Genomic DNA, 17,377 nt, shown 5'->3' with positions numbered 1-17,377 from the left:
TAACTCGCTGATGCCAACTTCTGATAAGCCAAAGCGCACTGGTCTTGACCTAGTCTTCTTATCACACTCGCGCGGTCTGTTATGTTGCTCTGGGAGATCGGCTTTTTCAAGAACAACTTCGAAATGATTGGTCTTGGAGGCATCGCCTGCATATGGCGTATGTTTCGCTAGCGCTCGTTGACGCGAGACTGCATAATTATGAGGCTCTGTTTACGTTCAGGGACAAATTGACGTGCGCGCGATAACCGACCGGTAACCACGTGCAGTTGCACTTTCCCACAAAGAGTTTCAGAATGATAAAACTGCGGAGAGGTTCAAATACTTCGCAGCCTATTCACACAGCCTGGAGCTGTAAATTTCACTACTATATGTATATATAAGGTATGAAATGACCGTTATTTTCACTAACATTATAAGCCTACTGCTGAAATATTGCCGTGAAGTCATGAATTTTGTTTCGCTATTTCCGGCCTTCCAAAAAGCCCTGAGAAGGTACACTGTCGCCACGTAGTGTAACACCTCACCGGTTGGTATTTCCTAGAACGTGATGTATATTATGGCACTACTGTTCATCGAATCGAGGTTGTGTCACACAAGAGCTCATTTCGTACTTTAGCGTAATGGTTCTCAAAGTTCCAGCCATCCAACGTGCAGGTCGACAAGAAGGGCCAGTGAGCAGGTTTAGGTTTGTTTCGATGACAAAGGCACCAAACAGGGGGAAAAAACTTCCCTTATTGGGGTCATAAACTGAAATATTATCTGTATTTAACGTTTAAGCTTTATAAAGTTTACCTATTATTTACAGTTTCCGTTGAAGGTTTAAGGTTTACGTATTAGGTGGTTCAAATGTTAATGAGTGTTTGCAATCAACGACGAAGGTGCCGCAAGCGCCTGAATGAACTGATGTTGCCAAATTATAACCTGGCCAGCTTATGTCCAAGGTATGGCTCAACGCCAGCCTTCTCTTTATTGCTTACTTTAACCGAGATACATGTTCGAAACGCCGCTTCATGCAAACAGGTTGCCGCAAATACCTCGCACGGCATTTCTCTCATTCTTTAAACGGATTAGTATAGTCACTGTCGTGTCTTAGGATATGGTTCTCGGTCATCCAGTAATTATGCTGAGCAACAACTGTCTTTAGGAACAACTGTCCTCACACGTATACTCCATGGCTATTTATGCAAAGCTTAAAGGGCGTCTGCTAATCTTGATCTCTGAAAGCATTTTGCTCGAGGTTTTTCATGTTCAATATCACCTGTTTAGTCTTTAGTGGAAGAAATTCTCAGCAGTTTGTTTCACTTCTTCGTTATTAATCTCACTGTCCTCCGGCCGCGTTCTGCACGCAGACAAGTGGAAAGAGGCCCTTCTTCAGGACATCGCTCCCGAAGAGCTGCCTGTGCACTGGGGCGGAACCATGACGGGACCTGACGGAGACCCGAGGTGTACGCACATCGTAAGTGTCGCAGCACATCAAGCGCATGCAACCAGTTTATGACATTGCAGTTCGTGGCATAACGTGGCAAGGAACGGCTCTGAAGAAATGTGGTTGCTCTGTCGGCATCTCGTGGCCGTTAGCTGTCAAGAAAGCACTAGAAGACCAATGAACCAACCCTTACGCAAGGGAGAGAGGAAGAAACTTTATTCGGATTATGCTGGGGTACCTCAAAACAATTGTTGACGCTACATGTGAGCTAAATATATGTGTTTGCCTGATATCTGTATCTGGATATACCTGGGTGATATAAATACCTGGGTACTCTTACGGTGGAGCACGTAGATTAAGGTGCCACTCAGGGTGCGCGCTGGATCAGAATGGGCTTCTTATTATTCTAGTTCGAGTCGATACACTTGCCAGGAGACGACCATATTTGCCCCTTTTGCGAACTACCTACCTAGACAAAACATCGCAGCGAGCGGGTTCTTATAGGAACATGATGAATGAGCTTGAAAGTCGGTGGTGACATCGTGGGTACATTTGTGTGGGATGCTGTCACCGCTACCGGGATACGACGCCTGAAAGTCGGCGCCTGTGCCGTCCGTATTTGATCTCTTGTACTCTGTAATGTTGCTACGGTGTGACCCAAGTTACTCCTTCCAGGGGGTCAAAATTAATCCAAAGCCTCCATACGGCGTCCCTCGAAAACCACGGTGCAGTTTAGGGACGTTAAACTCCGCCAATAAATTATTTATTTTTGTAACATCACTTTAAGTTTGTCATGTACGACCGATGCAGCGGTCTATAGCGGATAACTCCAAACTATACTAGTCAAATATGCCATTATATAGTAGGTTATCGATGAACTCATCTACTGCGTCCTCCGGCCGGTATCTCTGCAAGGGAAATTGAATATTCTTTAGTTCGACAGGGGAGCAGCGCGAAAAGACAAAGGACAAGAAGGGGTTCACACAACCTTGCTGACTGACGACTGAATTCTTTATTAAGAAAGAAACACAAATATATACCTAATGAAACAAAGGTACATCACTGCGCATGACCAAGAAGAATGAGACGCCGATTAGATTTCCCTAGAATTATTGCGGTTGTTAAGATATGTTAGTTCTGCCTCAGCCAAGGTGAATGACAGAGTACTGACGCAAGACGCACCCTTCCTTGCGATAGCAGCAGCTTCAGTGTGTGTTCCCCTTCTTGTCCTTCGTCTTTTCGCGCTGTTCCCCTGTCCAATATGTACCGACTATCCCAAGCCTTCACAGAGTCTTTAATTGCTCCGCGACACGCGCGCACCCTCGCAGGTGGGAGCGGGCGGCCCGGTGCCGTGCTCTTGCTACACGGCCCCTTCGAGGCGCCTCTCCTCGGACCAGAACCTAAAGATGTGCGTGATCGAGAAGAAGTCCGCCGTGCCTCTCACGGTCGAGGTGACCGAGGCCGGCTCCATCCTGCGTTGGGAGTTCCAGACCGAGAACTACGACATCGGCTTCGGCGTCTTCTTCGTGCCGGACTCGAACGGCACCGTGAACGGCGATGGTGGTGGCGGTAGCGGCGACATGCAGGAGCTGGTCGCCATGCAGCGGGTCAACTGCCACCTAGTGCCCGAAGACGGAATGCTCGTCTGCAACGCGCCCGGAAAATGTGAGCACTCGACAGACAGATGAACTTTATTTGCGTCCTGGGAAGAGGGCTCCTATAGGAACCCGCCGAGGGCATCGCCCGCGAAGGGGTCGGGAACCAAAGGCTCCCAGTCGCTTCACAGGCTCGCTGGACCGCCCGGAGTTGGTGCGCAAGGTCTGAGCTTGCGATCTACTTGAAGAAGTCTGTCTCGTTGACATGATGCTTCCTTGTGGAGACGCGTAAGCGGGGGCACGGCCCCATCAAATAAGCAAAGGTAGCGAGTTGATCACACGCCATGCAGTTAGGTGAAATGTCCGTGTATATGGCCATGGCGGCCGGCGACGGGAAGTATTTAGTCTGGAGGAGTCGGAGAGCTATTTCCTGCCTCCTAGTTAATTCTCTATGCGGATCCGGGAAGGATTTCATATCTAGTCTGTAGTGCGAAGTTATCTCGTGAAAGGTGGTCAACGGGTCCCCGTCGACGCCACCGCCACATCCCTCCCCCGCAGTGGGCGGGGGGTTTACGGGGCGGTGAATGAGCCCTCGCGCCCGAGCGTGAGCCAGTTCATTGGGATTGGCGATGCCGTCGACGGAGGCGCCCATGTGGGCGGGAAACCACGTCAACTCGTGAGGAAATACTTTATTGCTGGTGAGAATTCTGTAAGCAGCCAAATAGATTTGGTTGGCGTAAAACGACTTGACGGCCGTCATGGAATCAGAAAGCTTCATGGGGAATGGATCTCTAGTCGTTAACGCCAGAGAGATGTCGACCTGTTGGGCCACCCCGACGGACTTGCTCTTTACCGAGGCGGCACGAACGGTCCGGCCGCTCATGTCTACCACGGCGGCCATGAAGCTATTCGGTCCCGAACCAAATGCGTCTACGAAAAGCGCGTTTTCTATTCTGATGTTCAACTGAGAGAGGAAGCCCGAGCTCTCCTTCTACCCTGAATATGTACCGGATTCATGTTTCGTGGGAGGGGATAAACCGTGATCGTCGACCTTACAGTGTCTGGCAATTGAACTGCTCTCTCCTTAGTCAGGGGAGAGGTGATGCCTGTTCTGGCTAGAATCGCCTTGACTGCTCCAGTGCACGAAAGCCTGGAAATCTGGGCAGTGCGCTGCGCTTCCATTAATTCGTCGAGCTTATTGTGTATGCCCAACGCCTCGAGCTTTGTGGTCGAGCAGCACTACTATAGTGGCCAAAAAGTTTTCTCGTGCTCCGTAACATGAATAAAGTTGCGCGCTGTCCTTGAAGAGCTTTAGATAGCGTACGGGCTATATTGTAGAATTCCAGTCGTTACGCATGTGGCCATCAGCGCGTACAACCAAGGAGGCTCTTTGCAGAAATGCATGCGGAGAGAGAGTGACCGAGAGAAAAATTTACTTATCAAAAGGCAGAGATATTTTTTTTCAACTATAGACTTAGTTTTGTGAAGTCGGCAGAATAATTACATATATTATGCGGGCTCATGGCCTGACAGCTCTATGGAATATTTCTTTTTTATATAAACTGTCTAAAAACAACTGCAGTATACTCTGCTTCAACGGAACTCGAAGGGACATGAAATCATATATATATATATATATATATATATATATATATATATATATATTGTAATGAACAGAGACAGAGACACAGCACCCGTTCACTGGGCCGGCTGTTCTATTCTCTCATCGTCGTCTTCGTCCTCCTAGAGCTCGCTTTGCGAGCTCGAGACGCCAAGTTCACTTCATCTTCACAATATATATATATATATATATATATATATATATATATATATATATATATATATATATATTCTGCTGACCCGAAGTTTTCTTTAAGCCAAGGACAGAAACACAGATCCCGAACAATCCTTTTGAATGAAAAGCGTCAAGTGTTTCAAGTGTTTTTGATTTTATTGCAATGAAAAACAAATACGATGCTGTGATATGCGGCGAATACCGCAGCTTCTTTTTGTAACGGTATGTTCTTCCTGCGCGAAAGCTTTGTCAAGAATTCTTCGCAGCCCACTCGTTCAAAATAGGGCTTTCGATTTTCAACTACATCTCTTCCCGTCTCCTACGAAACAGTAACGTGCACTATAACAGTAATGCGTAAGTCATCGTCAGAATCATGGCCCTCTCTACAATCCTCTGCGATGATTCCTTCAACGGTCTCCTCTGAGAAAGTAACACGTGCGGACTTTGTTCCTGGTGTTCCAATGTATCACTGCGATGTGGAGGCAGAAGTAGTGGCAAGCTTTCTGGAGAGTCCTTCCGTCGCCGTTGAGCTGTCTTCTTCCGCACAGAGATCACTTCTTGCCCAGACAGAAAGGAATTCAAGAATTATAGAAAACACTATAGACCAGCGGTTGATGCCACAGCATTGCAAATGCCTGATAGATTCAATTTTCTTCACTATGTAGCATCCCCGCATCGCGTGGTGGTTACACTGCTCCTGTTTCATCACGTAAGTGTCAGTTTTCAAGTGCCGTTTAGCCGAAGTTCACACAAAAAAAAAAAAGATTTCCGTTTAACCGAAGCTTGTTAACATTGTGGTGCTAAATTGGCGCTCTCGTTCCTTTTATTCAGCATTTCCGTATAAGCGAGTGTCGTTCATCTGGAGTGCACTATCTGGAATATGATCAACCACAGATTAACACAAAGATACCTTAAGATGTTAGCCAATGTCTGATAAGAAGTCTACAACCTATGTATTGTTAATTGGCTTAGCGGCTATGGAGTTGCGCTGCTAAGCCCGATCGAGGTCGCGGGATCAAATCCCGGCTGCGGCAGCCGCATTTCGATGGGGGCGAAATGCAATAACGCCCGTGTCCCGTGCATTGGGGGCACGTGCACGGGCCCCCATGTGGTCAGAATTTATCCGGAGTCCTCCACTTTGGCGTGCCTCATAATCAAGTCATGGTTCTGCCACGTAAAACCCCAGAATTCAATTCAATTATAGAGCGTATAGATAATCTCAGAAGCTTCTATCGTTCATTCGTTCCGTTCGTCCATACTAGCAAACCTTCATAAGGCTTTATGGGCTTCATAAGGCTTTAAAGGCTTCATAAGGAACGCCAATGCATTTCTCCGCAAAGTTCGGGAATTAATATCTCGAAACTGGTGTCATCACGAAAATTCGTTCCAAGTGGACCTGCCTTGCGAACTCCCCGGCTACAATTTGTAAATTGCAATATGGGCCATCGGGTAATTTGTCAAAAAATTAATTAGTGACTTTTGTTATTATTCGATTATGCATTTCAATTTCTTGGCCACGGCGGCCGCATTTCGATGGGGGCGAAATGCGAAAACACCCGTGTACTTAGATTTAGGTGCACGTTAAAGAACCCCAGGTGGTCCAAATTTCCGGAGTCCCCCACTACGGCGTGCCTCATAATCAGAACTGGTTTTGGCACGTAAACCCCATAATTTAATTTCATTTTAATTTCTTGTGCAAGTAATGTCCGCCTCTTCAAGTAGACCAGCTCATGAACTAGAATTGTACAATCTGCCACAGGCAACCCTTTAAGAATTTTCTAAAGTGTTCGCTAAAACACCCTGTAAGTAAACGAGCGTGTATAAACAGTAAAAGAGCTGCCAACTAAATGGCACGAAGTCTTGACTCCGCCAGCTCTGATGATTGGTCGCTGAATGTCTCCCGTATTTGCCTTCGCAGATGTGCTGAAGTTCGACAACAGCTTCAGCTGGTACCGGAGCAAGAAGCTTCTCTACCACTACCAGGTGCTCCCGCCAACGCCAGCGTAATCGACGGCGGCTTCAGCGGCTATCTTCCAACGGCGTTACACGATTCTTCTTTCACTTCGTTCTTTCTCTTGTTCGTGGGTTTTCGTGCTTGCGTCGGCTGACACCGGAAACCGATGTTCCGTAACTCCATCCAGCAGTAGCAATGAGGCAACAGAAGGCGAAGAAGGCAGGCTGTGAATATGAGCTTTAACAATTTGTATAAGTTTTAGGTACGCGTATAGAACGCGGCTAGAACGCTTACAGTCGTCGTCTTAACAGCACGAGAATAAAAAGTAGCGTTTAAACCTACGGAGCTTCTAGAGGGTGCGGTTGCACAAAATTTTAACCAGTGTAGTTAGCGTTTCGCGCATACAACGACGCAACTCAGAGGAAGTCAATTGGGAAGAGGAGAACGTAGACTATAACAGGGTCTTTCCGGTTAGATCTAGACGTTCAGTTTACTGTCTAGCGTTTTCTTGCAGCGACACGTTCCTTTTAGCGTCAAATTTCACATGCGCGACAAGCGTGTTTCAAGCCTAATTTTGTAAGCAGCTTACCAGTTCCCGTCACGCAGCACACCTCTACAACTGCAACAACTGCAACGATCCGGGCGAGTGGCGTAGCAGCGCGAGATACCCTTATCACTGCTGCAGTATGACTGGAGTTATTCATCTTCCAAACGTTCAGGCATCACAGTTCTTGAGGGCTCGTTGCATACACAAGAGCCATATACATGCCATATTTTGACATTTGGAATGACATTTGAGTTTGAGTGACGGTGCGCAGGATAACCCACTTCATTTGTTTTTGACAGAACGTGAACGCTAATTTCTCAGTATCCACCAAAGGTGAATTTCAGCGGTCGACTTGGAGCAGTTTTACAATGCTTTGTTGGACAATTATCATGCTTGTTTGATCGTTTAGTCGCACGACCTGATGTTTTGACGTTCTGGTAATAGATACCAATAGCGTTCGTCCAATCTACCGACAAAACATACGATGCTGAGCCTCTAATTATACAAACAGGCGCTAATCTTCATGCGTTAAAGCAAAGTTGCTCTTAATCGACCGCCAGAATATTCCGTAACGTTTCGTCTGTGTTATCACTACCCACCTTTAGAACTCTCTTGGCGTGACGTATGCGTTCTGAACAACATGTCTCCCTACGCAAACCCTGGGTGGTCGTACTGTTGCAACAAGTTAGTGCTACTGCAAGAGTACCATTCCAAGTCGATAAAACCCACGCGCGAGCAGTCTGATGTTCCATTTCCGACTCGTGATCCATAGATGTTATAATGTTGTTGTGTTACTGTTGCTGTTCATTGTAAACGTATACCTACTGCTTCTCTATAGAAAACTCCATCCTTCATGAACGACTGCCACCTGTTTGCATGGGCTGCAATCGTGTGGCTTCTTGTTGAAACCAGCATATGTTGCGCGACAGCGCGATGACCTCACAGAATGGTTTTGCACGTGACAAACGTGAGGAATGCAAGGGACGAAAATACTGTCACGAAGGTAACTGTATTTCTGAATCACTGTGTCTATATATAGAGAGAAAGAAGCGATGCGTGATTCACGGTCTCTAAGGTGTCACTGCTGGGCACCAGGTGGCCAGTTTGTGTTTCCCGAATGTGGTGGGCCCAGCATGGGTTGGGAAGTGAGAGCAGTAACTGGGGTGTTTTTTTTTTTTATTTTTTTACGAGGAGTTTAGAAGAAAAAAACACGTCATTAAAATGCATTCGTTGCATGTTCTCCAATAAGACGAGCCTCAGAGACAGAGTCTGTTAAGTTCAATTCTAAGCTGTGTTTGCCCAGCCCTATGTAAGTGTGTTCGCTTCCGGAAACGTATTACAGAGACAAGCAAACAATCATTTAGAGGTCCAGAGATGGAATAGAATGAAAATGAGGAATTCCCACGCATATCAACAAGGAGGCGAATACATATGCCACCAGCTCGAACTTACGCATTGTGGAGGATTTGATGCAAGCAGGATTGAAAAAATGAAAATTTTGATAACTTTTCAAAAAAAAATAACTTGTTAAGTGGGCGTCGTATTGCGCACAACAACTAGCATTTACACTAATTGTAGAGACCGGATCGTACCATCAAATACTATCAAGAAATACAGCTCACGTGCTCATGGCATGTTTCGGTTCTAGTGCAGGCTATAGGAGGGCGTTTGATGCACTAAATTTGTGACATAGTAGAACAAAATGAAGTGTCGTTGTTAGCCTAATGAAACGATTCCCTTGCATTCGAGGTGGTTCTCATAAAAACGTCAGTGAACCATTCCAGTGCTTGGCCCGCGCCAGAACAATCCGATGAGTTAATGGACAGACAGGCATAGAAGCAGCACGCCAACGCACGTTGGGTCGAAGACAAGTTCTTATTTATTGGCAGGAGAAAGGTTGGAATTTCGATAATATGAAAAGTTTAAAGACACTGAAAGGAATACTACACTTAAACAGTTTGACCTAGTAAACATATCACGTTGAAGCCGTCAAGGCTGTTCATATGCAGTGGTTGATGTTTCGTTATAATATCGTTCATATTCATTTACGTTTGAGAGTTGAGAGAGTTGAGAGTTTTGGCATATTGTGCCGCTAGAACATTCACTTCAACACAACTGCATCGAAGCACAGTTTATAACAATAGAGATTGCGTTTATCACTGGAGCTCTTGTGGTTAAACGTATAGCAGGCTGACGGCGTGGAAATTCGGAGGTGATGCAGATTTGCTCGTCACCTATACGGCCATCGGTCAACGAAAAGCTGTTTCACACGGCAGTTTCGAAAACTCTTCTTTATTTTCTTACGAAACAAGAAGCAGTTCCTCATTATAATCCATTAGTCAATCAATCAGTAGATCAATAAATAAATTAATGAAGAAGCAGTTCCTCTCTTTACTACAGTGATTACGTTCTCACTTCATGCACAACGCCAAACACCGAAACTCATATGTTCAAAGCAGAAGCATACCACGTGATGCACACACTACGGATGAAATAAAGGCCGTTACTTCGGTCAGTAGACCGGAACGGTTTCCCTCTTTACTACAGTGATTACGTTCTCACTTCATGCACAACGCCAAACACCGAAACTGATATGTTCAAATCAGAAGCGTACCACGTGATGGACACACTACGGATGAAATAAAGGCCGTTACTTCGGTCAGTAGACAGGAACGGTTTCTCATTCTTAACTGCCTTCGACTTTCTCAATCTGTATCTTAAGGCTTATGACGACTTCATTGTAGCAGGATAACTTGCAGCAAGTATAATAACAGAAGAATCCGGGAAGAGGAAGCTCTTGGCCTGTCCATTCATCGCGTAGTTGTCGCTAAGCTCTGAGAAAAAAATAATCGCTTGTCGTCACCCGATACAAAGCACAGATGACATTAAAGCACAGGCGAAAGTGCGCTGCTCTGCCGAGGTCCTTATCTGTAGATCGAATAATCGCGCGCAAGTCGCGCTGTATTATCATAAGAGGCATGATCCCATCGGCGATATTGTAACGATGCGAATATTCTGCGTGTTTCAACGCGGTCAGATAGCATCTCATATTTCTTTGCGTTCTTTTCTTTTCTTTTTATTCTCGCAGATTTGAAGGTTGCCCTTCGGACTTGCGCTCCCCACGGGCTAGGGTGTCCGCCTTTGAATACGATCAGAACGTAATTGTCCTAAAGCGATCGCCACGTGTTGATGAAATCAGTGGCTCACACAAGCAAGCGCGTGCGGCCTTTGCATGCTTAATTCCTGGCAGTAAATACTCAAACTACTCGTGCTTGTGTCCGCATGAGTCCGTGCGGGCAGGCATGTATTAATGCATGCATGCGTAGTGTACCGAGTGTACAGCAGGGCGTTCGCTACACCTTGGTTTGGCCACCTTGGCTTTCTGCCATTGAGTCGTCCAATTTCTTTCTGCAACCGTCTGCTTCCTTCAAAGGTCCCGGTTTCAAAACGTCCGTGTATTCTTCGCTGAAGCAACGTCACGCGTGATCATTCTATAACGTGTACTTATTCTTTACGAAGTCTTATATCAGAGTTTGTTCCTTTGTCGATTTCGCAAGGATGGTGGCAGAGGCTCGGATAATTTCCCAACCGCCCGCCACTATAGTGTTTATACCGCCCTAAATGCGATGGAATACACGTTCATCTCCAATTTTCGGCGTTTCCTTCTTTCTTTCTTTGTAATTTGTCGTTGCTCTGTACATTCCTTAGGCTCGGCGTATGGATTTAACAAAAGATGACCATTTTTTCTATTTATTCTTTTGAACAGTTTTTTTTTGTAATTCGAATAAACAACATTTATTTTATCTTGAAAGATCAATTTTCATTCCATGCCTTTCTATTGCCTACTTTTGTGGCGAGTTAATGTAGAAGCTTCTCACGGCTATCACTTCACCGTAACCTTGAAACTGTAACTGGTGTACTTCAAGAAAAAGTGTGCATCTGTCTGAAAATTATCAGGATGGTGGTACGTGGATCTATACGTAATGCATTACAGTGTATTTGGTTTAGGAACAGTGGCGTTGCAATGATATTTGGCGTCACATTTTTCTTCTGAACGTTATGAATGTGCAACGCCGCGCGGAGCGACAATATTTATTGTGTTAGAGTATGTTTGTCAATGTAATTCAAATGCCAAGGGAATCATGTAAGACTATAGAAGTACTGGGTCAGTACTGGACTTTACCTGATGGCTGCACTGAACGAGAACGCCGCATATATAGCGGTCTCGTCAGTCTACATTTGAAGAAGGCAAAAAAAAAACTACGCCTAGTAAAATGAAGATAATGTGAGACCCCTGAGTAACAGACGTCGTGTGTTGTGTCCGAACATTGGAATCAGTTCTAAGCCCGCAGTAATATCTTATGCACGATAAGAATTAATAAAGTGCGACTGTGCGAATTTGCCCAATACGAAAAGATTATTTTGTTCTTTCTTTAGTTCCGCGTGAAAATCAACGTACCGAGATCGGATTAACAACACGCTAAGGCGTTTTCCCAAAGTGGGCGTGTTGTAATATGTGGAAAGGCAATTCTGTCGCTTTGGATGAGAGTGACGTTTCGTGGCTGCACTTTTTTCAACGTAATGAATGTGATGCAAGCCTTGTTGTAAAGGTTTAAAGGCCGCTTCACCTGACCGCGGCTGTTTCAGTGCTCTGTCATGGGACTTGCGATTAGCATTGTCGTTACCCTGACGGTGTGAAAAGTGTAGAGAGTTCTTGCTTTCTGGTCAATGGGAGCACTATGTGTTTTACGGAAACCCCACTGCATGGCTCATCAACAGTTTCGGTCAGTTTTGGAGTGACTTTTAAGGTTTTGACAGGCCGACTGTCTGGGCACTATACGTTAGCGCAGTCTCATCAACGTGTGCTGACCAGGCATTTTTCCTTAACTCCCACCCCTTCCTTTCGCCTCGTAGTACTATGCTCTCTGTACGTTTGCTGCTTGGTGTTTCGCCGAGATATTTGCTTTTAAATGTTATGTAAATGTTTCGTCTGGTGTTTGAGAACTGCGAGATGTTTCTTCTCAGTTCTTCAGGTTGTTTTCCTTGATGTGAAAGAAATGATAATGTGCAGTTCAATTATGTCACATCTATTTCTTCGTGACATTGACTCCAGTGATGCTTCGACTACGTCGGTTCCTGTAATGTGATATAACCGCTTATGCATGTAGATGTAGCCACAACAGAAAGAAGATCGGTGAGCATGTTTAGCCGAGCGTGCGTTGGCCAGGAACCGGCATTATACTGCTATTAAACGTTTAGCATCTGCAGCCCACTGGGTATATTCCTACACTAAGCCTTAAAACCGGCTGTCGGTTTGAAGTGATGGACGAGACACTCAGGGCCATGGGCAGCGTAGATGGTAATGTAATCTACACTAGTTCACCTTGAATTAGAATTAAGGTAAAAGGACGGAAAACAAAAGTAATCTGTACAAACTGACATCATTCAAAACTAGCTACCCGAAGGCAAATGTGTCATAAGTACGCCATTTGGGTAAGATAGTGTCAACGTCAACTCTCCTTAATCTACTCACATATCGAAGGCTGCTGCCTAACTAAGAAAGCAAACAGGAAAATTGCCGCATATGTTAATTTTTATTACCCAAGTCACTCACGGGGATTAACTGATGAGCTCGCGTAGGCGAGTCGATAAGGTCCCGCTTTCGAAGCAATAGCTTCAGTTTGAACATTATAATAATTGAGAAAGCAGAGAATACTCGATAGTTGTCCGAAGCCGGAAGAATGTCTTGTCTTGGCAAGCGAGTTTGCTTTAGCACTTCGTAGAGTGTCCATGTGTGCGACGAACCAAAAGCATACGCGGATTTCCTTCTCGGCGCACTGCAGGTGACTGTGTTGGGCGCACTCTCGACTATTCACGCCACGAATTCGACGGGATCTCGCGAGCAAGTTCTGAAGCCTTGTTATAGATTGGCTGACATGTGATACATACCGGCGCTGAATAACCTGGCGCCGTAGTTGCAATACTTCGGGGTTCTTGGATCACGAAGGAAACAGAAAGAGGTGCAAGCGAATGCGCGTAGATTTTTTGTAGCTCTAGCATGTAGGTTCATCGTGGACTGGCAAGGCCTGTGCGTTCGGCGGAGGTCGTGTAACACGTTACGTGACAACGTCGAAAAGCTGTGCAGTGTGAGCGGCGGAATGCTTGTGCGTCATCCCGTCGACAGCGGTACAGATGTATAACGAACGCACTGCTGTATTTTTGAGTCGTTATGCGAACACCGTGCTTATGAAAATAAAATGAGTGTGTTGGTAAGATCGGCGTAGGTGTTGTCTCCTTTCTTGTCCACGTTCAGTGAATTGCTTTCAGCGGAATCTCTGGTTAATCTATAAACGACTCATCGGTGAACAGCTGACACCGAATAAGTTATGGCGCAGTAACAAAAAAAAATTAAGACCCTTCCCCTACCGGCAACACGGGGGGCACGCGAAGCTTGTCGTCAACCCTCAAAATTGGATGTCTCGTTCCCTGGCCTCAGAGTTCGCTGCCTTTCGTTGACGCTGGGCTTCGGTAAGACGCGCATTTAACGTGGGATCCGCTGCCTGCCTCTGTAATCGAGCCTAGGCTGCCTTGAACGCAGGACCTGCACAACGAGCGCAAGCCTGTTCCCGGCGACGTTGACGGCGTTTCACGTCGAAAGCGGGCTGTTTCGCCGCCGACCGAACAACACGTAGCCTTCCAATCCGTTTGCCGAGCGTGCACTGAAAAGGAGACCCGACGCCAGGCGCGCAGGTCCTTCCCTTTCTCTTCCGCCAAGCGCTTGCCCGCTCCTGGATTGGGTGCTCCCGTCACGTGTTACGGGTGCGTGCCTCACGTGTTTCACCAGCGGTCTATTCTTAGCCTTTCCCGCTGTTTTCCTTCACTTGCGCGTGACGGGTTCTTTTGTTGTCGCACCTACAACGGCACCGACACTTTTGAGGCAATACAAGCTTCGCTTGAAAACACACGGTACAGAGACGCATAGACAAAATTCAAGTAGACATACGCACACACGAACCCACACAGGCACATACGCACACAAACGTAAACATAGTCATGCGTTCAACACAAAAACAAGCATGCTCAGGAGCTCACAGAAAGGAGCGCTGGTTTGCGTGCGCTCCACTTTCTTTTTATGTTCTTTAAAAAAATTGCACAGTAATTCTTGGCTGGCAAACACGCTGGAAGAACGAAGATTTATTTCGAGCAAGACCAAAGCTGTACACAGCTATGTATACAAAGCCTCCAAGGGCCACTAAATACAGCAGGTCAGTTTAAGTGCGCCAGTGATACAGGACGGGTGGAACGAGCAGCGGCACACCGCGCTAGAAGACAGCACGAAGCCATTCGAAAGCGTGAGGCGGGAGTGGATCGCCAAGCAAACCGCTTCAAGCGGCAAGAGGACGAAGTCCTTCTACAATGCGAAGCCGAAGCAAAGCGTCGCGCTAGACAGCACGAAGCATTAATGATTTTGCATTCACAACTCACAAGTGATTAGGTGTCCTCGGATCTTTAACAGCGGAGCTGTTTAAGCTCTTGGTTGCGCCGCGTAGTGCGAACAAAAACTACTCCTGTCGATGACGTCACCGCGCGTTGCCTAGCAACCTACCTCGCGAAGCGGTGTGTGCTTCGCCTCCTCTCCGTGCCGTGCACATGTTGCCTTGACATGGGACGTTAAGGGGAGGGAAGGAGAGCATGCGCGCGGTGCGCGCTATGCTTGGGAGAGAGAAAGAGAAAATGTAGCGAGAGAGAGAGAGAGAAAGAAATTGTAGCAGCAGCAACGAGGCAACGCGCAGAGCTGCTGCCGACGCCGCCCGCGTTTCCCAGTTTCCCGCGTTCGCGCCGGGGAAACGCGGGCGGCGTCGGCAACAGCTCGGCAGGTTTCGACCAGCCACGCCCCGGCAAGTGTGGAGGCGCAGCTTCACCGTGACGTCATCAACATCAACATCATCATCATGAGCCTATATTTATGTCCACTGCAGGACGAAGGCCTCTCTCTGCGATCTCCAATTACCCCTGTCTTGCGCTAGCGTATTCTAACTTGCGCCTGCGAATTTCCTAACTTCATCATCCCACCTGGTTTTCTGCCGTCCTCGACTGCGCTTCCCTTCTCTTGGTATCCATTCTGTAACCCTAATGGTCCACCGGTTATCCATCCTAAGCATTACATGGCCTGTCCAGCTTCATTTCTTCCGCTTAATGTCAACTGGAATATCGTCTATCCCCGTTTCTTTTGTGATCCACACCGCTCTCTTCCTGTCTCTTAACGTTACTCCTAAGACTTTTCGTTCCATCGCTCTTTGTGCGGTCCTTAACTTGTTCTCGAGCTTCTTTGTTAACCTCCAAGTTTCTGCCACATATGTTAGCACCGGTAGAATGCAATGATTGTACACTTTTCTTTTCAACGACAGTGGTAAGCTCCCAGTCAGGATTTGTGGACGTGACGTCACAGGGGAGATAAAGCTTGGAGCCGCCGCAACGGCGGCAGAACTCTCATTGACTCTGTGGCGAGTACATGTAGCCTTAACATGGGACGACCAAAGAAGATCTGGACATCCGAAGAAGTAGCCGCTCATCTTGAAGCGTGTCGCGCGGCCAATTGAGAATCTGCGCGTCGGCGGTGAGCTGATTCAGAATACTGTGCCTAGCAGCACTTAGCATTTCTTAGCAAAACTTAGCCAAGCCTAGTAAAACCTGGAAAAAGCAAGGTCGATCACCAACTCTGCTGTTTTCTCCAGCCTAGCACCACTAGTGCAAGCTGCCCACATTTTTTTTTTCATAATGCCGTTTCATAGAAAGTTTTTTTTTTCCCCGCCCGTATCCATGTGTCGGCTTTAAGAATGACTTGCTATGACTAACTTATCTTTCAAAACGCCAAACAAATGTCTACGTTATGAATTGCCCTTTAATCAGATTTTCATGAGAGCACCCCTATTGATTTTTTTAATGTTCTACCCTGCCCTGAGACAATATTTGTGAGCTCATAGAACCTTTCGAAAGAACTTATTAAGACAATAGAAATCAAACATTTTTTTGTTGTCAACTAACATGGCTGCACATAAACACTTCACAGGTTGAAATAAAACAGACACTGTTCAGCAAACTATCAAGCACAAATTTATTTATTTATTTATTTATTTATTTATTTATTTATTTATTTATTTATTTATTTATTTATTTATTTATTTATTTATTTATTTTGATAGCAATTATATCGACACTCCGCGCGGAATTTCACCGTCATTGTCATCGTCGGCGTCGCCCTGGTGCCCCGGATATATTTAGGTATATGTTTCATGCTTATCCATGCCGTATGTGCCGGTTATATTGCTGCACTATTCAATCATTTAAGTCGTTCATACCAAGGGCGGGCGGCTTGCACGAAGTGAACGTGCTAAATTTATACCGGAATGAAAAGGTGATCGAGTCCCCTAAGTTGACGCCGCGCTGCGTCTCGCAGCTCCCGAGGCCAGCGCTCGTCAGTCGGTGATTGTTGAAAATCTGATGTGCGACTCACGCACGTCGCCTTGGACACACGACTCTTCGAAGGTTCCAGCGTAATCTCTGGTATACCCGCGTGCATTCCATAAAGTACAACACAATTCGTGTCGCGCGTACAATCCGACTGCACAAGGTTCGGCGAGAGCATACGCAGTCTCGCGCTGAGGCGATAACCTTTAGTTGTTGAATAAATTAATTCTGGGGTTTTACGCACCAAAACCAAGATTTTGGATGTTGATAGCTATACCAACTGTGCATTTCCCAGTGGCTTAACCTTCAACCGCCAGCCGCCGCCGACCGCACGTGACGTCATCCTACTAAAGCGTTAAAACTAACCCGCTGAAGATAGGTTCAACTATCAAAACGTTGGCCAGTTTTTCTGAGGCACCTCATCCCTGTTTACGTAACTTCTCTGCCACATTGCGATTGTCTAGCTATCTGGAATATTCTGTTAACACAAACCACCATGTTGACTCGAGTAAAACTGTCGCTTGAATGCAGGCATCCGTGTACACAGGCATCCGCGTACTCAAGCTACAGAAAGGTCGACCGGTGTTTAGAC

The 17,377-nt window shown here is 46.3% G+C and overlaps 1 protein-coding gene across 1 annotated transcript in view; it reads left to right on the top strand.

Annotated features, from left to right (window-relative positions):
- Positions 1-13,590, top strand: part of LOC119444825 (SEC14-like protein 2) — a 95,766-nt gene extending 82,176 nt beyond the window's left edge. Inside the window, exons 9-11 of the mRNA XM_049664754.1 lie at positions 1,350-1,456; positions 2,755-3,091; positions 6,735-13,590. Of these exons, the coding sequence (XP_049520711.1) occupies positions 1,350-1,456; positions 2,755-3,091; positions 6,735-6,823 (533 nt within the window). The 3' untranslated portion in view covers positions 6,824-13,590. The remainder of the gene's footprint in view (positions 1-1,349; positions 1,457-2,754; positions 3,092-6,734) is intronic.
- Positions 13,591-17,377: the final 3,787 nt, after the last annotated feature.

The sequence above is a fragment of the Dermacentor silvarum genome, chromosome 3, assembly GCF_013339745.2.
Source record: "Dermacentor silvarum isolate Dsil-2018 chromosome 3, BIME_Dsil_1.4, whole genome shotgun sequence".
Classification (NCBI taxonomy): Eukaryota; Metazoa; Arthropoda; class Arachnida; order Ixodida; family Ixodidae; genus Dermacentor; species Dermacentor silvarum.
The sequence above is the reverse complement of the archived record's forward strand: the minus strand, read 5'-3'. Positions and strand labels throughout refer to the sequence as shown.